At 44.0% G+C, this 25311-nt stretch overlaps 1 protein-coding gene across 1 annotated transcript; it reads right to left on the minus strand.

Annotated features, from left to right (window-relative positions):
- Positions 1-4537: 4537 nt before the first annotated feature.
- Positions 4538-15686, minus strand: ISL1 (ISL LIM homeobox 1). The gene is made up of 6 exons (XM_002919638.4): positions 15392-15686; positions 14364-14553; positions 11373-11632; positions 9265-9551; positions 7869-8036; positions 4538-5800 (listed from the first exon to the last, which is right to left on the minus strand). The coding sequence occupies exons 1-6, from the start codon at positions 15417-15419 to the stop codon at positions 5684-5686; spliced, it is 1050 nt and encodes a 349-aa protein (XP_002919684.1). The 5' UTR covers positions 15420-15686; the 3' UTR covers positions 4538-5683.
- Between the last annotated feature and the right edge of the window lie 9625 nt (positions 15687-25311).

The following is a 25311-nucleotide window of genomic DNA, read 5'->3' on the forward strand; positions in this document are numbered from 1 at the left end:
TCCCATTAAACAATAAAGCAAGCTGTAAAGCCTCAGGTGCTGTGTTTGTTGTGCCGTCTGTGCCGAGCGGTGGCTCCGGCAAGGGTGAGCGGAGCGCAGTGGGCCGGGGGAGCGCCTCTTCGGCTGATTCCAGGAAAAGATAAGGAGCCGCCGAGCCACCAGCTCTGTCTAGACTCGCGACCTCACAAGTCAAGCGCCTTGTTTGGATTAGCCCTCCAGATCTGCCAACCTGATCAACTCCTGAAAGAGAAGGGCCCAGCAACACCCTTTTTTCCTCTCACGGACCACGATTGTCCCTTCTTTAAGGGATCAAGGGCTGACTTGCCTGCGGGAGTCGCGGGGCTGGTTAGACCAGTGTCCGTCCCCGCTTCTTAGCGCCCACCCACCCACGGGAAACGCACCAGAGGGAAGAACCACCAGGAAGATCGACAAAAATAAGTAGCCATCTCAATCAAATCCATAAATAACACCACCCTGAAATAAACACGAACTTTCAATCAATGAAGTGGAAAGAGGATCCCAGGCAAGGAGAGGGCTAAGTAGAATCTCCCACAGGACTGTCTTAAAGTGCCTTTCCCCCCACCTGGCGAAAAGCAATCTTATCCACATCCTTTTCTCCAAATCTAGGCGTCCTCTTTTGGGCGGGGGGGGGGACGGTTTTCTTTTTAGAACGCTTTGCTTATCATCGCCGAGCGCTTTTCCAAAGTAATTAGGCAGAAAGATTTGAAAAATAATTTTTTAAAAAAATAAAAAGAGTCAAGTGGTCTTAAGTGCGGCTCTGGGGAGAGACTGGCTTCTCCAAGACACAGAAACTGGCTTCTCAGAGCCAACAGCTTAAGCGCCATAAAAATTAAAGGATGTGATAGTAACAATGCTCACAGCAAACACTCAGCAGCGTTCCCTCCCGCCCCTCCCCCTTCTTCGCTCCCTGTGAACCAACTTCTCTGTCTACACTTCAGAAGTCTCTGGGAGGTGTGGAGAGATCCTCCATCACTACTTGGGACATTGTAAGCTGTGAAGTTTATGTTTGTGGCGCCTGGGCTCAAACAGCCATTCAGTGGCTTGCTCAGTTATCAAGAAAACAACAATCAGAAAAGATCAGTAAACAGAATCGCTGCCAGCACCCTGAATTAACTACTTGCATTTTAGTTTAAAAACATTGACCCACACTGTACAAGTTAATTGTTTTTATTTTAAATAGTTAGCGAGAATTCAAGATTTGGGGCCATTTTTTAAAGTAACAGTTTTAAAATAAAAGTACACACACACACACACACACACACACACACACAAATCCTTTACCCTTTTCTCCTGGCACTTCCAAAGAAAATTTGACTTGCCTTGTTGTGACTAATCTTTAATTGTTGATCAGCAGAAAGGAAGTAAATAGCCTTTAATGAATAAAACTCAAGCATAATTTGGATTATAAATCTTCCTTACAAAAATTGAATAAACTTTACAAATAAGAAAATAAGTACTTTCTGCTTATTGTACTTGTAGTAGGGGAGTAGGGGTGGGATTAAAAACCCAAACTGATTGAGTTCTATCCAAATTTAGTTTTTCTGGTGTTTTGGACAGAGTTTTTAACTTTTTTCTTCTTTTTTTAGGAAAATGGAAAAGACTAAATAAATCCACATGGGATTTGCAAGAGATGTTTCAATGAGAATGATCGTATGGCTTAAAGATTCAAGGTGCTAGGGAAATGCCAAGTACTTCTAGGTACCTTAAAAGCACATTGTCTTTTAGCCAGTAGTCAAAAGGCTGAGATAGACCAAAAAAGAGGTCAATGCAATGAGTTTAACAAGCTTATTAGGGTGAATAGCAGCAGAGCATTACAAAGTCATCCATTTAATCTTGAATTCCAAAAAAAAAAAACTTGTGAATTGGTAAGTGGGTACACACGCCCACGAAAAATGTCAAATAACCAGAAATGTTATTTCAACGAAGAAAAAAGTCTCTTCAAATATGATTCTAACTTAGAAAGGGCCTTTTTTAATGGTAAGGAAAACCAGGCTCATTTAATGAAAAGGAAAGAGAGACAGTGGACTGAAATAGAAGATGTTATTGCTCTGAAACAATGGGGAGGGGATCCTGAGATTAGATATTGATATGGATCGCCTGATTTAAGGAGAGAATCCTGGATGTTTTTAGTTGCATTAAGTTTTAGCCTGCAGAAGCTGGAGGAAATGAGTCATAATGTCCAGAAGGAAGAATTCAGAGTAATAAGGGGAGGGAGGATCACAGATAATAGCAAACGGGAGGAATTTCATTAGAAGAGCGCGGCTCAAAGCTAGGTCTCCAGAGGTGTGCAGAGAAAAGGAGAGTATGTGCAAGAGATGGTTTGCAAACAAGGAGACATTTCAGCTACACATTTTAGAGCACATGCTGAGGAGTCTAGAGGGGAACACACCTTTCATATGAATAATACAAGAACTAGAATGCCATCGACCCATCAATCCATTCTCAGCCATCAGGCAACAAATATCTTGAATCTAGCAAGTGAAACCAAATCATTCATCACTCCCCTCCCAAATTACTGTACTTAAATTCAAGCTGTGGACCTCAGAAAAGTCTGACATCTATATATGTAAAACATCACCTCCATCCCAATCCCCATCCCCCTAATCTTAGGAATAAACGCCAGGATGAGAAAGCATCACAAAGATGTGTGCCTCACTTAAGTCCCTCCATTGCATTCAAACCCTAAATAAAAATCTCCCATCTAACCTCTACAGAGTCCACCAGGGGCTGTGGCTGGGGAAGAGCATTTAATGGTTTCTAAACAAGGGTTTGGGTGGTCAGTAACTTTGCAGACACCAATATTCACGTTGAACCTGCCATCTTTGCACTTACCAGCCATCCCAGGTATGATGGGGAGGAAAAGGAAAACTGAAAAGGCAGGCAAAGAGAAATAGTGAACAGAAAGGTAAAAGAGCCAAGTCTGGTGGGAGACTTTAGAGAGAGACTCGAGAGGGGAGGGATAGAGATAGAGATAGAACGAGAGAGAGAGAGAGCGAGAGAGAGAGAGAGAGAGAGAGAGAGAGAGAGAGAGATCTTTCCAGGAGAAGATCTATGTGAGATAAGACATAACTCCTGTTTTTCTCAACAGAAGACCACAAGCCATTATTACCGCCGGCCAAATTATTACCCCTCTGTGAAGAATTAGACACAACAATCAAAGTAATCAACGGGCATGTCTAACGCACTGTAACATTTTCAATGCAAAGTTTGTTTTCTCTCTGCCCCCACGTTAGAGCCTGTAATTAACCCGTTATGTAGAACGGTGCCAAACAAAAGGCTAATTGAGGCTCGTTTCCCGACTTGCGGCAGGTTTGGAGAGGGTGAAAGCAACTGAAGAGCCCGGGAGCCGCGGGGCTCACCCGGTTTCCAGCCGGGCCTCCACGCTGCCCCGTCAGGGGTCCGAAGGGGCACGCGCCACAAGACACATGATTAGGGTACGTTAGCTCTCGTATTTATTAAGAATTGTCAGATACTTAAAACGGCATGACACTCGAGCATACAGATGAATCCAGTTTCTCAAGAGTCAAAGTATCATCCTGGGGTGAGAAAGGAAAGGCGACAGGGTGGAGCCCCAAATCCTAACTCTACACCCGCAAACGAAGAAGCACCAAGAAGCCTGATTTCGGGCAGGGCCCTTTATCTATCCCTGGGTTCTGGCTCTCACACAGGAACTACTGCTAACTGCAGGGGCGGGGGGAGCGGGGAGGGTTAGAGCGCAAGTCCACGTAACTCCGACCGCGGAGAGAGCTGCAGAGCACGCGACCCGGCCCCATCCCATAAAAGGCTGTTTCCCAAAGGAGCCTCCGCCGCGCTTCTCTGCCCTAGCCAGACGTCGTTCCAAGGTTTAGGGAATTAGAGTTGGGGGAGAAAAAGAGAAGGGGAGGGGGTTGGGAAACAAATTGGGAGTGGGGAAGAGAGACAAGAAAAGACACACGCTGACTGGTCTGGGAATTGCTGAAAAAACTCTCTCCCCTCTTGGCCTGCTCTTCCTGCGCAAATAAAGCAGCATTTCTCAATCGGCTGACAGCCGCCACTGGTAAATAATGGTCATACCTCACTGACTAGGCAGAAAGGCTCTCTTTTAGCAGGAGCTTATACTTGAAATATGGGTCATTTCAACAATCCTAAACAGGAGACTTTGGTATAAAGCACTTACTCCCAGAAAATAAAATAATGACTCAGAAGCAAAACCCATTTTAAGCAGTACCCTCTTCCCATTTGGGGTGAGGTGGATGGGACAAGAAAAGAGACAGGAGCAAGGGGAGGTAGGGAGCAGAACGGGGAGACAGCACCTCATTTTCAAAAATACTGTATAACATTATCACAGCTGAGAACCAAAGGCTTCCAACCAGTTTTGATTCAACTATTAAAATGCAAACTAGCAAATTCCACCTTAACTATTTGCAATAAAACATCACACCTATTGTATGTCAGCTTACCCCATTCACATGCAGTTCTTAATTTCAGACATTTTAATCGCTTACTTGTAAACACATAAAAGAGGGACCCTGGATCATTGCATTTATTTATTTATCTATGCCAAACGTTTATTAGTGAAATAGTCCTGAAGATATAATTCTACATATGGCGCTTTGATTTCACATAATATTTAAGAAAAAAGACAAAACACATAGAATTAGACATATAATTCAAAGACCACGGTATAACCTTTATCTTTTTTTTTTACTTCAGCAAACAAAAAATAATGTCAAATGACATGAAAAGTGGCAAGTCTTTCGACAATAAATAATAAATTACTTTATAATTTTTGCAATGCAAGAGCAAACAAAAAAAAAAAGTTTCCTTTTTTTTTTCCTCTTTATTTCCAGAGAGAGAAAACAGTCATTTTAACCAATAACTATACACATCTTTGGGGGAAAAGTTCGTGGACAGACACAAGTCAAACACAATCCCGAGACGCTTGTGGCAAAATAGAGGTAACCTTGTTGCAATGCTTTATAAGTTGGTTTTTAAATTTGAATTCAAAAACCTTTAAAGTCGCTTCAGACTTCTTGATAGAGGATGGATCTCAAAAAAAAAAAAAGAAGAAGAAGGGGAAGGGGCAAAAGTAAAAAAGAAACCAGCTACAGGACATGCTAAGAGACCCAGGATTTCAATTAACCCCTTGTTAAAGTCAACTAAAAACATCGCAAACCAACGCAGCTCCACCTTCCTGAAAGGACTTTCAGCCAAAGAGGCCAGTTTCTCTTCCTGCTCATTTGCTGGAGCTCCTGTTTGGCAAGGCAATGACCAATATAGAAACAGCACCATTCAGAATAGGATGGACTAGAAAATCTCTATTTCTGCTTTTCTCTAGATGTGCAGTGAAATGAAAATGCTTTTTTTGAGATCCTTGAATATAAATCCTCTACGTTTTAAAAACGTCTTTTTTTTTTTCAGTACTCCTAAGGTCATTGGATAGCGTATGTTGAGTTTGGGTTTTGTTTGTTGTTTAATTCTAGTAAAATCCCATGATTGTCTTCACAGTGTTGCTACCATATCACCTTGTCATTAAAACAGACTTCGTGCATTTCATGGAGCATTCATTTCTCGATTCAGTTTTCATTGACTGGGTCGTTAAATACTTTTGTTTCGGAGTTCAACATTATACTTTCCCACTTTCTCCAACAGGGAAAAAAAAATACATCTGAATGAATGTTCCTCAAGCCTCAATAGGACTGGCTACCATGCTGTTAGGTGTATCTGGGAGCTGAGAGGACATCGACGCCACTTCACTGCCAGTGGAATTAGAGCCCGGTCCTCCTTCTGAAAAATTCACCTGCATAGAAGGTTGAGAAATGAATAAAGGAGGCTGCGATTGTATTCTTTAAAGGATTGTAAACTCGTCATATGTGTCCATGTATGTGCGAGTGTTTGTGTGTGTAGATGGATATGCTGATAAAGATATCTACATATATAACTGAATTTTAACAGGCTTAAAGGAAGCCCACAAAGAAAAGAACTTGAGAAGAAATCCTCTAGCTTTCCCATCTTTCAAGAGATCTCTGTTTTAACTGAAACTGAATTCCCAACATTGTGTTGCATTAAATTATTTAAGAACAAATGTGTTTCTCACTGTAAAATGGCATCGCAACTCTACCGTGCATGCTCAAAATAAAATTATCCTGCTGGCTACATGCTGCCCTGGGAGCAGGCGAGCTCTCAGTCTCTAGGCATCAAAGCCTCTCTTCTTGAGTTGGAAAATCCATAACACAGGCTCAGATCCTGTGACAGAAGATTCAGAGGAGACTCCACAGAACAATTATTAACTCCTCAGAGGGTTCACAGCGTGGGCTTTCTTCCTTGTTGTTGGTCCTGCTGCCTTTTGGCCTTCCTCTGTCTTTCTCTTTCTCTCTCTCTCTCTTTAAATCAGACTCTTCCTTCCAAGAGGAGACCCGTATATTATAACGTCATTGCATTATAAATATCTGGCTCCTTCTTTTAAACTGAAAGTATTGTGTTGCTGTTGGAAACCTCCTTCTCCACTCTGCCCCCACACCCCCTCCTGCCTTGGCTTTCCTCCCACTGCTCTCATCTAACACTAAAGTTTCAGAAGGTACAAACACTTGGCTGCCCTGAACCCTCCTCTTACTTGCATTCTATGATCCAGGTTTTGCTCAAATAACTCATAAGATTAACCTCACTTTAAAATAAGTTCTTTTTCCTAATTCCAGAGTCTACCTTCCTTTCTATCCTATTAAACTTTCCCATGGTGAGGTCAAGGGACTTCTCAAATTTGCCTAGCCTCTAGACTGGCCCACTTACAAATGTAAACCTGGGCCAAGTCCTTGTAACCACTGCCTCTGGACTATTACACCTAACTGTTGCCACAGAGAAAGAAAATGTCCTCCGGGTAAACGTGAGGATAAAAAGCTAACCTCAACTAAAGTTTTATTTTCAAAGAAAGGAACAAGTTTTTAGAATAGATCTTGTTTTGTAGAACAAGATTCTATAGGACTGTTGACTATCTAAGAAAAAAAATTATGTGTATACATGTCATAACACAACGTACATTTAATAATCTTATTTATCTTGACCCTTAAGCCATTTGTAGGCGTAAGGTGAGTTAATTTTCTCTTCTCTGGGTCTGTAAAACATATTAATGCTAAAAAACAGGTTTTCATGCACTATCTCTCTGATTGGTAGAACTCATGTTCCTTTGGGTAGACCTGCCCCACAGTATGTGACTGTGTATACCATCTGAACTCATACACTTCCAATGTTAAAGTAGTCCTATATTGTAGATTAAGTTTGTCCCAGAAAGGGATGTTAATAACAAAAGGTATCCATCATGTCTTTAAATAACTGAACTCTCTATTGATATGTTTGAAAACTGTACTCAGGCAGGTGCCTGCTGCTCATTGATAATAACATTGATCATGTCTTACAACATCAGTTATTAATACAAACAGCTTGATTTAGGCCTTTAAATATACCATTCTCTAGGAGCTGAGGAGAGCAAATTTACTAATTGCTGATCAAAATGACAAGGTGATCTCTAAAGTCCCTTCCAGCTCTAAAAGTCTAAGATGTATCATTTTGTAACCCTGTGCACCTTTCCATGCATGTCTAGGTACTTAGATACCTTGGAGGTTATCCCTCAAAACAGGCCCGGCCGATAGAAAATTCAACCTGTATGGTCAAATTATGAACTCACAGAAAAGACTCATAAGAAGTTTGTTTTCCCTGAGCACTTACCTCATCTACACCAAGCCTCCTTCATCTCTCCCCAACCCTGGAGCCAGGGAGGCACCCTCTCCCCCCTGAATCTTTCATTGTGTGACAGTTAAACCGAATCTTCTTTTTGTTGGAGATTCAGCCTCCTCACTCTGAGAGCTGACACTTACCAGTTGCTGAAAAGCAGGCTGATCTATGTCACTCTGCAAGGCGAAGTCACTCAGTACTTTCCAAGGCGGCTGGTAACTTTGCACCTCCACTGGGTTTGCCTGTAAGCCACCATCGTGTCTCTCGGGACTGGCAGCCACCATGGGAGTTCCTGTCATCCCCTGGATATTCTGTGAATAGGCCCCCCCAGTCCCAACATGTTAATGACCGAACTCCCTCCCTCCATTGTCTGCACAGGCTAAGCAAATATACCCTGGCATTATCTTATCTATATAGTGGCCATTATTGACTCAGTTAATCTTCTGCATGTAAGGATATTAGCCAGAGTTCAGTTTTGTTTTATTGCATTCTGTTTTTCTGCCTCTGTGGGTGGGACTAGTAGGTCTGCTTGGACCTTATTAAAATAAATTCTATTCTGACTTTCTCCTTTCCCTTTATGTTCACAGCTCATCCCAATTCCTCCCATCGGCCTTCATGGGCTACGGCATCACAGGGGCGGAAAGCTGAAGCCTCTAGACAGGGTGGGTTTTCTGGGCAGTTTCAGTTACACTTTCTACAGGCACTTTTCTTCACAGAGCCAACCCCCACCCCCAAGCATTTGGGTCTGGCCGCTCTTGTGTGCTATTACACACTCACCAACTTGAAAAGTGCCCAGGCCCAGGCTTGGCTGGCCTGCCAAGTTTAATGACAGCGGGCGTTTTATGGCATTTAAAAATAGGGCTGAAGCGGTAAAAAGAAAAAAGAAAAAAAAAAGAACCTCTTTAGTTTAACTCAACCGGAAATCCTGTGGAGTGGGTTCTTCCATGGGCCTGGGATGACAGTGTATAATAATATCTCTGGAGGCCTGGGCTTGACCTAGAGCAGAGGGTACCCTGTCTTCCCAGGTCACCTTGGTGGACCTCCCTGGTCTGAAGGCACTGAGGCAGGTCTTGCCCAGAGTCAAGGGGCACACCCAGGGGTTCTACGGCCAGGGTAACCCATCCACCCCCTGAATTAGATAGGGAGCCAAGGAGGTGTCTCTCACTTCAGTGCCTGAGGAACTGACAACCTGAACCTTGGCAAAATGGGGCCAGGCCTTGTTCTCCCCGTCCCCCCGCCCTGTCCCCCCCTCCCCCCGCACAGGGCAGGGGTGACCCTGCCCTTCCGGTTCCGGGGTAGGGGCAAGGTTCAAGGGCACAAGCCCACCCACGTGGGCTGGGGGTAGAGGTGCAGGGCTCGGCAGGCAGCCCTTACTGGTGTCTTCTCCCCTGGGCATGGGTAGAGGAGGTAAGGGGCTGACGGCTTTTGCTCTGGGGCAGGACGGAACCCACTTACAGGCCAAACTGGGCAGCCCCTGGCACCTTGCACACTTGCTCTGCTCCCCCCTCAAGTCCCGTACTCTGCCCCAGGGCCACTCACAGTTTTGTCATTGGGCTGCTGCTGCTGGAGCTGCTTCATCATGATGCTCCGCTTCTTGTCCTTGCACCGCTTGTTTTGAAACCAGACCCGGATCACGCGGGGGCTGAGGCCAGTCATCTCTACCAGTTGCTCCTTCATGAGTGCGTCTGGCCTGGGGTTGGCGGCATAGCAGGTCCGCAAGGTGTGGAGCTGTTTCTCGTTCAGCACAGTCCGAACGCGGGTGGTCTTCTCGGGCTGCTTGTGGACGTGGGGCCGCAGGGCCGGCTGCCGCGCGGAGATGGGCTCGGCTGCGAGGCAAGGGGCGCGGTAAGCGCGGACCCGGGCAGCTCGCCCTCCCCTCCCGAGCTGCTCCCTGACAATGGCCAGTGCTTTGCAGCCTCAACAGACAAAGACAGGGCGGCAGAGGTGGGGACCAGGGAAGCATAAGGGAGAATAATATCTGGCTCTCTAATCTGAGAGGTCAATGCTGAGAATTCAGGCCCAGAGCACAGCCTCCACCCCTACTCTTAGCCTTAGCAAAGGGGCCCATATCTCAGGGGCAGCATCATTCAACATTGTTTCTCCTCCTTTCTCGCCTGTCCTCATACCCAGAGTGGGCCCAGGTTACACGAGTACCCACCACCTCCAGACTCTTAGACAATGGCCACAGATGGTACAAGGGAAAATGCAGAATACCCCTGTGTCAGCGAGACACTAAAGCAGCCAGGAGATCTCTAATGCAAAGGTCAAAGAGAATTCTGCCAGAAAAGCTTGAACTTCAGTCCAGAGAGGGCAATCATCTCAAGGTGCTAAATAAATTCAGCATTTCGGCCATAATTCCCGACCTTGATCTTTCTTACTACTAAATCTACCTGCTGTTCCTGAGATGGGCTGACCCCATGCAAAAGAAAACCGAAACTGTTGAGCTGCCTAGGCTCTAGATAAATGACAGCTGGGAAGTGTTCTGTCTCCTGACTTCCTCCCAATATTTCCACCTCTTCTGTGTTTCCCCACAAGCAGAGTACAGATTGCACAGAACAGAAATTGCCACTCTGGCTTTGCTCCTGTGCAAGCTAGTCACACATCCCCCCAGAACAGAAGTCTTACAGCCTCTGAGAAAGCAGAGTGGACAGATCTGTGTTTCCTCACCATCAGTGTTTAGTAAGAACTGATACTTTAAAAATGCACCAGGTAGATCTATTCCTGAGGGGAGGTAAGGTTTGGAAACATTGCCTTCTAAGGGAAGGCCTCCTCCGGGCCAACCTTGCCCTGTTTCTACTCTCCTTCTTGGGGAAAGGGCTCTCTGAAATGTATGGTACAAATTCTGCACCTTCTGGGACCCCTAGGGTCAGGTCAAAACCTATTGGGTCAATTTAGTGTTATAGCGACAGGCCTGAAGATGAAATTCTCACCAAATCACATAGAATGAGTGGTTTAAAGAGGCAGGCTCCCTTTAAAAGGCAATTACGGCAGATTAGCTTGTTGACAGTTTTAAATTACAGCTCTGTGCAATGGCCTGCAGTTATTAAGACTGTATCTTTTCACATCCATTCTTTCACAAAAGGATAAAAATAAATTTTAAAAGTGTTTTGGAGTATGGGGCAGTTGCAAGGAAAAAGGATTTGAAAGGCTAAATGACTTCGGGCCACCTGAGCTTCCTACATTGGGTTAAAGGAGGAAGCTCTGCAGGGGGGCCCCCCCAGCTCCACCCCTTTAATTAGGCAGCAGCAGGAAGAATACCTGGGGGGGGGGCGGGAGCTGAAGCCCATTTTCAGTAAGCCCGGGTTTGGAGGGCAAGGTGAACTGGAAGTACTGTTTGGCCATACGTATGCATGTATGCACAAGTGGTGTACATTCATGTATACCCATATTTAGACAAGCAAACGTGTAGATGTGCTGGGGGTGGGGGGGGGAGTCTGGAGAGACAGTGAGTGCACCGAATCTTGTGCAAAAGAGCGAAGTACAGTGCAAACTGTTCCCAGAACACTTCCTTTAACTACCGGCCACAGCTGCAGCGACTGCCCTGTGGCTACCAACGTGGCCGCGGCGGCCTGCGCACTAGCTGGGGCGGTGCTGGCCTAGCCCAGCACCGGCCTCCCCCAGCAGGCCTCCCTCCCGGCAAGGAGTACCTGCCATTTGCAGCGGCCGAGCCGGGTGCAGAGGGCTGAGTGGGTCACCGGTGCCCAGGCTGGCCCTCTCCACCACGTCGTGGTCCGCACGACAGAAGAGCCCGTCCTCCCGAAGCGCGAACTCGTCCCCAGGGATGAGCTGACGGCTGCAGGCCACGCAGCGGAAACACTCGATGTGGTACACCTTGGAGCGGGCGCGCATCACGAAGTCGTTCTTGCTGAAGCCGATGCTGCACTTGGCGCATTTGATCCCATACAACCTGCGCGCCGCCGGGCAGGGACCGTGAGAGAAACACAGAAAGAGGGAATCATTTCAAGCTGGCACTGTCCCGGCCCAGGATTGCCGAGGACCCTGGCCACTGCCCAGGGCCACTGAAATCAGCATTAGCCGACCAGCTGGGAATGGGAGGAAAGAAATCATTAAGTTTCTCTCTCTTCTCCTCCCTTTCTTTTACCCCTCTTTTCTTTTCCTATGAACCTCTGTGTCTCCGTCGGTAGCTTTTAGTTCAGAACACTCCCAAAGTAAAAATATTTGACATGCTGGAAACCTGGACCTCTGTTCTAGCCCAGTCCCTGGGTAACCCTTGCAGCTCTTGGCAGAAAGGAATCAGGAGGAACGCTGGTACACTGGCCCCACACTTTTGCCTTCCTATGCCCCAATTTCTGCTACTAGAAATGTCTCTAAAACTGCTACAAAAAGTCCTTCCAAGAGAAAAAGAGGCGAGGGGACGAGACTGTCACCCCACTCATTTGTAAATATACACAGATGCACAAGCAGAGTAACAAAATGAAACCTCTGAGGGTTTCCAGATCCCCTTCTGCACAACAAGCATGTTGCAGTTTTTCCCCAACTAAAGATTATTCCTCGGGCAACAATGTTAACAGTAAGTTTCCTTTCCATTCTTCCTTTTATTATTATCTTTAAAATCTTCTTCTGCTCCCTCAATCTTTTTCAAGCTGCTGAAGCATCTGCCTCTATTTCAGTTTGCTTGAGAACCATGACCAGCCAGAAAAAATGAAAAGACCCACTTCTAAGGTCTTCCTCACTCCTGACCTTTCCTTACCAAGGGACAATCCTTGTAGGTTCCACCTAGGCGGCACTGCCCTGGCACCCTCTCCATGTATCAGTAATAACAGAAGCAGGGGCATTCTTACAGAGAATGTACCAGAGGAAAAGATCCACACAAAATGGGAGGAGGGTACTTCACTCCCCCCCAAGGGGAGAAGGGCATTCAGACCTAAATAGTCTCTCTGTTCTGCTTTTACAACTACAGGAGTTCAAAGACACACACACACACACACACACACACACACACACAACTGAGAGAGTGAAGGAGAAAAGGCAAAAGCGATTGGCTTCTTCTATAAATGTGTACGCAAAATTGGCTACATGAAGTTCTGTATGCAATTGAGCAAAACACTATCTCCATAGGAGGAAAGATGCAAAGTGAGGTGCAAAGTGAGCTCTCTCTCTCCAGAATCTTGAGTTCACACACTAATCAAGTAAACAATGAAAACAGCTCATTTGTCAGAGGTTAGAAGGTAGATTCAAAAGTTTTTCCTCCCTCCGCCTACTCTATGTGAGATCTTCCATTTCATAGGATGAGGACGGTACCTTGCCTGTGACCAAACAATTTGGAAAATCCCTCCCTCTTCCTCCAGTTCCCCCCTTCCCCTATTTCCTCCCACTCTACTTCCCTCCCCCACCCCCATCCCACAAAGTATTAATAAACCCTTACACACACTTTTCACTTTTACCTATCAGGATTATACTCTCTATTTCATGATTTTACAATAAGAAAAAGTGCTGGACACTAAGTGAACAGGTAAAAATTGTGACCACTTACTTAACTCTTGACTAAACTTTAATATAAGTTCTCAGCTCCAGAAATTCTATAACGTACAAAAGCTAATTACTTGTTAATAGCCACTGGAGAAATTAAAAAATATATAATATTTGATATTATTTAACATAATAGTGAAGGTATTATCTCTTCTGTTTGTTATTAAAACAATAAAATTTTCTTTAGGAATTCTACTGACTTCCTAAGGCAGAAAATGAAATTTCTGACACATATACACAGGTCAGAGAAAATTTGAGATTTGTGAAGCCTGAAGTTTTAACACAAAATAAACTAAAAGGAAAAAAAAAAACACCTCAGAAAGTCTTCTATGCGGTTTTAGTCTTGTCAGTATGGGCAATTCCCTCATTTTATCAGTTACCAGATTTTAATGTGAGAAAGGAAGCTGTTCAATTATCTAAATATACCAATTGTTCGTAGACAGATGATGGGCAATTTGATCTGCTCTGTCTAATTCATCAGCTCAGATAAGATAAGAAAGAAAAGATAGTCAGATGTCACCTAAGGGTTAATATTTAAAAAGATTAAATTTCCAGTCTTTTTTGGGTTGGTTTTGAAATTTTCCAAGAAAGGACTCTTACCCTAAAAATAAATGGGGCAATATTTCTATCTGCACTTTCAAAGTGCACTTCGAAACGTCCTTAGGTCAAACTTTTATTTCGCCTATTGCATTGACATCTCCACAAAATTTCTAAGTTACTAATAAAACACTGAACTATAAAAATAAATAAATGAATAGGGAAAAACACTGCATGATACAATAAAAGCCAACCTTTAAAAAAGAAAGTTTAGAAAGGCCAAGTTATCCATCTTTAAATTTCTGCTTGTTTTGGAAGGGGGAGGGTGAAAGAAGAAAATAATTTGAGCATCACAAATTCCAAGAGCAATTAAACAAGCTTCAACACCACACAATTTATGAAAACCACTATTGAGTTTGTGGGGGGGGTTTCCCCTAAAAAGTGAAATAAACAGAATAGTTTAATTTATGTAACATACTTAAAGGATAACTTTTGCACATTGGACCGCACTAAGGCATACTTCGCAAAAAGACAAAGCCACATCAAAAAATAAAAAAGGAGTAGAGACAGGGAAATCTCACAAAATTAAGGAAGCAATATAAATGGCGTACCTGATATAATCTCTTTTACAGTAGGTTTTCCCATCTCTAACAAAGCACGTACAGCTCTCGTCCAAATACTGATTACACTCCGCACATTTCAAACATGCCGCATGCCATTCCAAATCCGGAGAAACCCTCAGAATATACTGATCGTGAATCTGATTGCCGCAACCAACACATAGGGAAATCAGACGTTTTTCTGAAATGAAAATAAATACATGATTGACTAACCGTTTACTTCCTACAGAGATAAACACACTTTTAGTGTCGTTCTCTTATAGGGCGTACTCTGGGAGTTTTTTTCCCCCTTCCTTTCTTTCTTTCTTCCCCCCCCCCTTTTTTTAAGAGTATTGCACTTTGGGATGGTAATTGAAGTGTGCCATCAAAACCTTGACTCATTTTAAAAAGGAGGTGGAATATATGTAAAATGCAGATTTGAATAGTCTACATTTGTAAGCCTAGCACGCAATCAAACCCGTTCATTTTGTATTTCTTTTTCCTCCCTCCTCCCTCTTTGCCGTAATCATTGGGAAAGATTATGGATAAGTCAAGTCAAAGAAAAGGTTTTGACTAGAAGCGTTAAGTGAACGCTTATATTTTCCATGAAGCACGCTCTTAAATACCACATAGGACTGGATATTGTTAGTAAGAGCAGACATCAATACAGTTGTCACTCGTTCTCTTTTGCAAGTCTAATGCTAATTCACATCTCCGGGTATTGTATGTACACGCAGACCTTTGCAACAGAATAACCTTCTCGGAGAGCTCAAGATTCCCGAGGAGGAAACCACCGCTTAGCACCAGAAGGCTAGGGCTTTGGAGGGCACACAGGCGAATTCAAGCACAAGGTACGATCAGTTTCCCGAAGATCAGAACCGACAGCAAGCATGCAGGCGTGGCGGCAACAAGAAAAAGCCACCTTTTCTGTCTCTCCAGGCAATGACTCCAACTCTGAAGAGCCCTTGGCACCCGTGCCTGAGAGAGACCCCCGCACAAGAACAGCACACCGAGCCCCACAAGGTAAAATAGCCTCTTACTTTTTGGTGGATCTCCCATGTCTCCCATATCTGTAAGAGGGAGTAATGTCCACAGTGAAATGGTGGTTGTACAGTTGGTGAACAGCCCACACAGAGGATGCTGGAGCTGTGGCTAAGTGGGAAACAGTGGCCCCTGGGGTTGCCAAGGCTGAGAGAGCCGCTGCCCGGCTGCGCCGCGCCCTCGCGGATCTGGGAGTCCAATTTAAGCCGGCGGAGTTGGCGGAGCAGAGGCGCTGCGGCGGCGGCGGACTCGGCGCGGCTCGGGCACCTCTCTTCCTTATCTCTTACTCAAACTTCTCAGCTCCAACTCAGCTCCATCGCCATTGGTCTGACGCAGCGCGCGGGGACGTCAGGCGAGCGCCGCGCCCATTGGCTGCGGGGCGCGCGGCGCAGCTGTTCTGATTATCATATTTCAGCCTCGCCGCCGCCGTGCGCCACTGACCGCTCGGCGAGCCCGCGGGAGAGGATTAGGGCTCCCGAGGCAACTAGCTCCGGGCTCAGGCCGCTCTCTCCCGAAGCTCGGGCTGCCCGGCTGCTCTGGCTTTTGGCCTTCCTCTCTTTCTCCTCCTGCCCCCCCTCCCGTGCTCCTTCCCGGCCGTGCCGTCAGCGCCCTCGCCTCCTGTCACGCTGCTCCTCCGCCCTGCGCTCCTGGGGTCCCCGCAATCCGGCTGGCCGTGTTGCGCGCGGGGCACTTTTCTGCCGCCGGTGGCGAGTGGCTGGTGGGTAGGTCTTCCTGATGACGAGGTCCTTCCAGGGCTCTAGGAAAAGGGGCGACTTGGAACAGGCCTTTTGGCTCGCTTTGGTCTCGCGCTTTAGCGCTCAGCTCCGGGTCTGGCCCGACTTGGCTGCCGGGGAGGGTGAGTTCCCAAACTGGCTGCGCCTGGCGCGCTGGGAGCTGCCTACGGGAAGAAGAACCGGGAATGGGATGAATAAACCCACCAGAATTGTTCTCTGCTGCTACCCCACTACCCCGTTACCACCGACCTCAGATCTCCAAAAAGCTGGGGTGGGAGGAAAAGAGTGCTTCTTGACTTAGCGGAGAATCAGGTTGGAAGCACACAGGTAAAACGAAGTTGACTCCGCGGACTCCTCTCTCTTCTAACAGCCCTTGAGGTCTGCTTTTGCAGAACTTAGAAGCTCACTAACCCAAAGCCAAAGACTGAAATGATCTTCCAGTAGTGGAAAGTTTGTAAAGCGATTATATATATCCTGTCCAGTTCCTCTGTCTGCTGGTCTCCTGCCCTTTGTTTTGAAGCAAACGTGTGCAATTTGCTGGTGGTGTTTCGGCAGTTATAAGGACAGTTCTCCGTGTCTCTAGTCTAGAGATTTAAAAAAATGTTTTAGTCTAAGGGCGTGAGTAGGGAGGAATCTAATACTGAAAGGCAGTGAAATACCTGTTTCACTTCACCGGGTTTGTTTATCTGGTAATTTTCTCTCGGGAAACAACCTGGAGAGAGAAGAACGTTGCCTCCAACTCGCCGGCAACCTTTTTAAATAATTTCTGACATGTTCCCGTCACCTTTTACAGTCTCCCCAAAACAAAGTCACAGGAAAGGCCACGAAGAACACCCACACGTCTTCCAAAGCTTCTAAATACCTATTCCTTATCTAAAGTGACTGCCAGTTTTCTCTTAAAAGGTCCACAAACCCAAGCAGTAGAAGGCTTAATTTCGGTGTCTTGCTGCCGCGAGAAAACCCAGTTGTGTTAGAAAACTACCTTCTTTGTACTTTCCACCAGATCTAACCCTTGATAAGAGCTGTGAGCTCTCAGCTGGCCTCAGTGGCTCGGTTGGCAGGGATATGCTTTTCCAAAGCACAAAAAAGCTAAGATGTTTGAGTTTCCTCCCGACTTAGCTGGGCTTTACCAAGAACATGTTATCTGTTTCTTTTTGTTTTCTCTCAAGGAAGAGTTTTACCTGGATCTCATGCCTTCTATTTTTATTATAAGAATACCTGTGTGTGTGTGAAATTGAAAGTTGGAATAGACATAGGTTGATAAATTTATCCATTTTTTTTGTTTAAAAATCTGTTTTGTTTAAAGTTTCTAGTCTCCGGTATTATATGCATGGAGCCTTTTGTCAGGGTGCTTTTGCAAAGCTGATGCTGGTAATCAAAACACGAAGCAAGGCTTCCCGGTATAAGGGCATGTTTCCCTTACAGATAACCAAGTTGACTCTAGTTTAAAAAAAAAAAAAAAGATACCACTATAATGCCAGAAAGTAAGTAGAGGATTTTAACCAATCAAATTCCATTATGCCACCTTTATAACATGGAATTAAATGACAGAAGCTGCCAGAAGCTGATGACATATTTGAGATCCACAAAGTGCCCTCACTATCCATTCTTCTTCAAACCAGTCACATACACAGTGTGGTATTTTAACTTTCTGAACTAATAACCTATTCCAAAGGATTATTGCCGATGATGGTAGCAATTCCAAATAGAAAAGCTGGCATGTGTCTTGGAGGAAAAACTTTACTCATGGGCAGTTTCATCATAATGGTTAAGACCCTTTTCCCCCCTTTTTTTGAGCCCACACTGTTATTGTAACCAACCGAGTATTTATTTTCTTAGTAAGTTCCTAAGCTGATAGAGGTAAAGATCATGCAGAAGATACTCCCTGTTAAAGGGAGAAAGTTGAAGGAACCTAATAAGATGTTCCATGATGGATGTGCTCTGGAGTTCTGTGTCTACTGCTGATACATTTTGCATCAGATTCCAAGTTAGAGGAGCAGCCATTATTTTTTTCACTTCACCTGAAAGTTCAAATGTGACCACAGATTATTCCCCTTTCCTTAGCTGATTGCTATATGTGCATTTAATGCATCAAATATATCGGTTAAAAAATTGTGTTTTTATAGAATACAACAAACTGTGATTAGCAGTATTTCCCCCCAGTACTTGATCACAGGAGCGACCTCTTGTGTTCAAAGGGGAGATTAGACCCTCTCCCCTCTCCTGACAAAAATGGACTTATTTTGACCTTTGCATGTTCTGTTAGGTCAAAAATACATCTTTCAGAACAGCAGTTGTGTGAATCCCCTGCTGTGATCTCCTCTATTGATGAGAGAAGAATATTGGTAGTTACTAAATATAGTCCCCATTACCTCCAGGCCATCCCAATATATTTCACAGTGTCTTTGAATATAAAAGGTATGCTGAGATTAAGTAAATTCCTCTTGAGTCTGTGGCATCTGCCCACGTGCACTTGCACACACCTTCCAACATGCAGCTATTACACCTAAAACTCCTGGTGGGCTCTTAAGCCTATGTGTTTGTGTGCTGTTACTTTCTTTCTCTGCTTTAAAATTTAAACATTCCACATCAAACTTAATGCCATATACAGAGCTCTGAATATGTTCTCATGCTACTTTTCAGAAATCTAATAGGTTTTAATTGCGATTGAAAAGTGGCATTGCACATTTAGAATGTATTTATTCCCCAACAAGCTCTGGCAGATACAAGTGAATTTTAGGTCAGTTCTTTGGAAAATTATGCACAGAAAAAGAAAAAGATTTTTCCTTCCCCACTAACCAAGATTGGGAAGGAAAGGGGGTTTCGATTGGCTTTTTCTGAACGGTGGATTTGTTTGGGAACTTATTCCCAGGGAGGTGAAGCTCTCTCTAGCCCACATCAGAATCGGGTTTGAAGGAGTAGAATAACAATTGGTCTTCCAGTTTCCGTGGGGAAAAAAAAAAGAAAAGAAAAATATGTATATGACTGAAGGATTTATTTTTCTGATATTCAAAAAAACATGTAATTTGGAGGTCAAAATGGACATATTCACCTCAGAAAATAGGTATGGAATATATGAATATGTACTCCATTCCCCTTCTCATTTCTACTTTTTCTGTGTAGTTTTAATCATGCAGAATAAGGCTATATAGCCATCAGTATCTTAAATCACATCCAAGTCTCAGGTAAAATTATGTGCTTTTAAAGGGAGTAATGATTAACCATTTATATTCCACCCAGAATGAGGGTATGGGTGTTTAGAGCCAGTTTGCCCCTCTTCCAGTTGTTTTAGGTGGTGGCTTACTGAGGATGAATCAAGAGAATCTACACTCTAATTTCAGAAGAAAAAGGAAGAGATCTTTCTGTACTACTGGGTTTGAAATGATTGTTTCTCTTTCCTTTAACTGTCCATTAAAAAAATACCAAGCGATGATAATAATAAAGGCAGTTGTTAGCAGCAAAAGCAACAAACCTTCAGTTGTGATTCTCATTTTATTGACGAGGACTCCTGCTGTGAATGTGGTTTTGTTGAGTGTCAATTGCTTTATTAACCAGTTAGAACAATCCGGGTGAATTAGCAAGAATCTTCTTCTGCAGGCTGAACTTGTTAGCCTGCGTTTCTGGGTTCAGGTAGCTCTTTCTGTCACCAGCGTTCCCGATATTCTTTACTGGCAGAGGCAGCCCGGGAGGCAGCGTTCATGTGCGGTCTGCTGCTCGGTTACCAGCCGAGATAGAATTCCACGCTCCCGGCAGCAGGAAAGCCACAAACCTCAGGATCAGTCTTGAGAATGCGAGGTTCGCTGTTCATCGCAGGGAGGAGTTCGACCAATCGACAGAACTTTGCACCCTTCGTTTAAAATTGTGCGTCTGGAAGTGTTAGGATCACACAAAAGCGGCTGGTAGTGTCAGGTGACATCTTTTTCTTCCCTTTTTCTTCTTTTGGGAGGGGCGTGTTTGTTTTTGTTATTGTTTTTGGAACTGTGAGTGAGTAGGAACAGGTAATTCTTAACGGACCAGAGTTCTTTCTGGAGCCCAGATTGGAGCCAGTGAGTGCAACGTGCGACTGGGAGATTCTGGCCCAAGGACGCACTGAAACCTACATCTGGCAAAGCTTTCCTTAAATGTATCGGATTCTCGCCGGGTAGTTGAGCGTCTGGAGAGGAGAAAAAGCTTTATCTCCCAAGTCCTGGACAGATTGGGCTGAAAGCTAACATATCTGCACTGAATCTAGCAAAACACCCACGGGCCCACCCGAGCTCTCAGGAAACCGGGAACAAGTTAACTCGGTCTAGTTGATCAAATGACATTCTTTCTGAAAGAAATGACACCCTTTCCCCCAACCACAATTTTGTCCAACGGGGAGATCTGAGTTTAGCGCCAAAGGATTGATTTCCACCGCCCGCTGAAGGTTTACCGGGAACGAGTGGAGGAGGGGAGGCGAAGGTACCTTGGAAGAGGTCAAGAGGAGGAGAAGGAGGAGCAGCAGAAAATTACCAGCCAAGCGGGGGAGGGAATCGGAAGCCCTGAAATCTATCAGGCTGCCTCAAACAACCTTCCCTTACCCTCAGAATTCAGCGCTCAAAAATCAGCCTCATAGCAAGGTGTCCTGGGCTGGAGTCCTCGGGTGGGTTGCGGAGGTGATGTCAAGAGTTAGAGCTACTTTCTATGAATTAAACTCGTGGCTAAACTGTGTCAGGGCTGTTCAGTGTAGCTGAGGGATGTGTGGGTAGGGGCTGTTTTTAAGGGGAGGGGCAATCTTTGGTGGCATCTACAAGTAGATTCTGAGAGTGAAAGAGAAGGTGGGTTCGGGGCCGGAGAAAATCTTCAAATCTTAGAAAGTGGTTCATCAGTTCGAGAGATAAGATTTTAGCAAAAATTTTGAAGGTTGCCGTCTGCTTCGACTCCGCGGACGTGAATAAGAGGATGGAGCTCTGGGCTTGTATGCGTTTAGAATTATCTGCGCCTCCGGATCCAGTCTGTGAAGAAAACTCATCAATTCTTGGAGACTTCAGGTTGAGAGACGGATTTGCCCTGCTACTCTACCTGGTAAATACAAAGAAAAGGGGCTCTGGAAACGACCCCTTCCAGAAAGAATCTCATTTGATCAACTCAACTGAGTTAATAACTTGCTCCGGAAAGGGTCAAGAACTCCTACCTTTCCCACCGCGCAGCTGCGCGGCGCCGAGGTTAATTTCCCTATCCCAGTTAGCCTCTCAGCGAGGGCCCTGGAATTCCTGTCCTATGGTTCTTTTTGGGTTCAGAGTCCTGCAATCAAGTTTCTGGTATTTCCAAGAACCTACACCCTTCCGTGTTCAAGCACCTAAGTCTCTAGAAATTTAGCCTAGCCCGGGTCCCAGGATAAGAGAAGAGTGAAACAAAGAGACGCAACCCCCGCCCCCTCCGGATCCCCGTGGCTTCCTCCCTCCGGGATTTCCAAGTTACCAACCTTCTAGCTGGACCCTCACCCCCCGCTCCCCACCCCCCCGTGTTCTGCGCTCAAGATCATTGGATTCCATCTTCCCATTGACAAAAGAGGAAAAATCGAACTGAACCTACACCCCTTGCCCTCACTCCTTCTAGACCTAAGGAGAAAATCAACGTCAAGCAGACCTCTCTCTTTCCCAGGTTGGCGAGCGCAGCCCCTGGAGGGCCACTCAGTTCCTTAGTGTCAATTGCCTTGCCACCCACGTTTGGCGCCAGAGCCCGGGTTGGCCTCCAACGCACTTTGGTGGTCCCAGGTGGGGACGTGAAAGCAAAAGTGAAGGAATCCTGTCGCCCGCGGCTCCGATCACTAAAAGAGGAGGGGTCCCTGCGTGCCACCTGGGGGCTGTCTGCTGGGGGACCTTCGGACCTCCTAAAGCCGAAGAGTGGAGAAAGAAAGCTCAACCTCTGGCTGTGGCCTCAGAGATGCAATCCTCTAGGAAGGTTAAACTTTCAGTCTTAGGTTGCTCCCTTCTCCCCTCGTCCTTCAATACCCCGGGTTTCCCCAAAATGAATACACTTGTGGAAATGAAAGAATCAAGGCACCATTTTAATTGCTTCAAACTCTGTCAAATCACCTCTTTATGCCATCTCCAGAGGCTCTGCTTTCTCTGAGTGCCCACCTTCCAGAAAATTGTTAAGGACCATATTTCCTCTGCATTCCCCTTGTTGGTGGCGTCGGGAAATGACATAGTTATCAGTATACAATATTTAAAATAATAGTTTAATTCTTAATATCATCCTCAAAATACAGACACCCCAAAGTATTAGTTGCCATTTCTTTCAAGTTTATTCTATTCACTTTGTGTTGGAAACGTTGAATTGGGAAACAAGAGAGAAACCCCGCAGCGTAGATTCACTTCTGTGCTCTTCTGTCAGGCGGGGAACCCGCCTGGGCTGATTAGCGGAGAGACGGGCTCCTTTGTTGATTTAAGAAGTTCACCAGCCAAGACAAGACGTAACAATTACCTTGATGCCTTTTCTCAGTTGTCTATCCTTGACTTGTATCTGCAGTGCCTCCGCTGTACAAAATTAGATCCAAAAAAAGAAAAACAAAAAAATTTAAGTGAAAATATAATAATGGTAATAGAGGTCTATTTTAACTGGCTTTGTTTATGGATTGTCTATATCTCACACATCTCTATGAAAGATATCAGAAGTGTATAGCACATATTTTATGTATAATTTATATGTTATAATTATATGGTAATGTAACATCATTTTTATGTTATAAAGTTAATGCCATAAAGAAAAGTTTGAAATGTTATTTCTTAGACACATAACACTTTCTGTCCAAGAAAATCATTTGCAGGCTTAAAATTGACATTCAGAGGTGTTTCTATAGAGAACAAAATCGGAAACTTCAAGAACAGAAATCCCATCAAATATGATGGTACATACCTGGGTTACCACAGATTAATACTGCAAGAAAATACTCTCCTGTTTTGCACAATCTCATTTTATTTTAGCTGTGCATTTAAAATTTGTATTTTACCATTTAACAGTTCTGAAATCTCTGATCACCTCATATCAGCAAGAAATAAAATCTGAAAAACTCATTGATAATGCTTAAGGAATTACTATAATTAACTTTTGTGTTTTCACAATACTCTGCTCATCTTTATTTAAATGTAAATATTAATATATTAAAATTAATATAACTGTATAACAAGATAATATCACCCCATCATAATTTGCAAGAAATTAATATACAGTAAGAGAGCAAGTGTAAACTTCTTTCCATAATGGCTAGTTAGGGTTTATTATCAAAATATAGTAATAATAATAAAATTCATATGTGTAACAAATATGTAGCTCTCCTATCAGAGTGTTCCATCTAGTCATAAAAACATTGAACTATTATTATATAATGTGTGGTCTCACTTGAATGTAGCTAAATTGATGTTTTGCCATACTTTAAGAATCCTTTCCTTACTCCTTAGAAATATGTAACAGCCTAGAAAGATCACTGCATCTTGAACTGTAATGCTAAATCAGAAATTATATTATTACCCATAACTAGCATCCTGCTGACTTTCACTTAAATGTCAGGACCCAAATTATTTTATATCTCACTTCAGAATGTGGTACAATGTGCTATTTCATCTTCTTGGCCTCATCTTAGAATTTATTATACACCTTCCTTTTAATGAGCCCCACAAACCATTGGTGATAGTGATGAGAAGCACTGTATATAGTTTCATTGGCTTTGGATTCTTGTATGGTGTATGAAAAATAAAAATCACATCTTCTAGGTCTTGATGGCATATTCCTTCCAATCCTGAGATGTTGATTTAGCTTTCCCAAATGTCACATGATGTGACTCTCCATAATCCTGTACTCAGGCCATTGCAGAAATGCTGATGTGACTTTGGTGTGCTGTGCCAGGGTAAATATATTCTTTTGAATTATGCCAGCAGTGAGGAAGAAACATGAATATAGATCTCAAAATGGAAGAAAAGGTGAGTGGATGGAAAATCATTTTTTTTAAAAGGTTTTATTTATTTATTTGACAGATAGAGACAGCCAGAGAGAGAGGGACCACAAGCAGGGGGAGTAGGAGAGGAAGAAGCAGAATCCCAGCAGAGGAGCCTGATGTGGGGCTCGATCCCATAACGCCGGGATCACTCCCTGAGCCGAAGGCAGACGCTTAACGACTGAGCCACCCAGGCGCCCCGGAAAATCACTCTTTTTGAATATGGTAATAGAGGAAGAATTGAGTGTACATGACTTTATCAGCCATCAAAAAAGAGGATGAAAATAGGTGTTAGACTAAGTTAAGAAAAGTATTCAGCTTTGAGAAGAGAAAGAGAATGCTTATTGAGGAAAGAGAAGAGTGAGGTCAATGTCAAGAGAAACAAAGGAAAGGAACAGGCCTCACTGACCCAGTTCATCCTGATAGACTGTGCATTTAAGGGCAAAATCCAGAGCCTTATTGGTAGTAGATGGAAGTTGGGAAAGTAGATGAAGACTGGGAAAAAGGAGACTGTATATTTATTTTATAATCTGGAATTTAAAACTTTAAAACTCCGATTTAAGAGGTTTCTTTCTTTTTTCTTTTCTTTTCTTTTTTTTTTTTTGAAAGTAGACTGGCAATTTTTAAAAGTTGCTTTGCCTCCTTAAACATATACTAGAATGCTTACAAAAGTAAGCTCACTGTTGGTAAACTGTAATAGCACAGAACAGGGAAACCCAAAGTGCTGGAAATACCATAAAATGGATTCCTACATTTTAAAAAAAAATGTATATCTAAGGTAGGCTCATTTAGCAACAGGAGTCAGAACTTAGTAAGGAGAAAAGACCAGATCCGAGAAGGGATTTTTAAAAATGGCTTCGAAGTTTTCTAAAGTTTTTGTTAGCCATTGCTTTTTCTACAGATTGTAGTATACCAGAAAATGTAATTCATATATTTGGAACGGCTCACTTAAACCACAATAAAAACAGAAAGATGTGAAAACACTGCCTTATGCTCAAATTCATGCCAGGCAACTTGAAGAGCTGCCAGCAACATTGCTGTTCTGTTAACATTTCTGACCTGGCTTCACGTTCTCCCAGACTGTTTCTTCTGATGTGAGAAGAATGTAAGCCAAAACCACCAGGGAGCATTCTTCGCACCCATGCACTTGAGAGAGTTTGGGTGTCCAAAACGTTGAAAAGGTCAGATATAGTTGTTCTCATAGAATCTCTTCTGGAGGTCACGGGGT

This window comes from Ailuropoda melanoleuca, chromosome 3, assembly GCF_002007445.2.
Source record: "Ailuropoda melanoleuca isolate Jingjing chromosome 3, ASM200744v2, whole genome shotgun sequence".
NCBI lineage: Eukaryota > Metazoa > Chordata > Mammalia > Carnivora > Ursidae > Ailuropoda > Ailuropoda melanoleuca.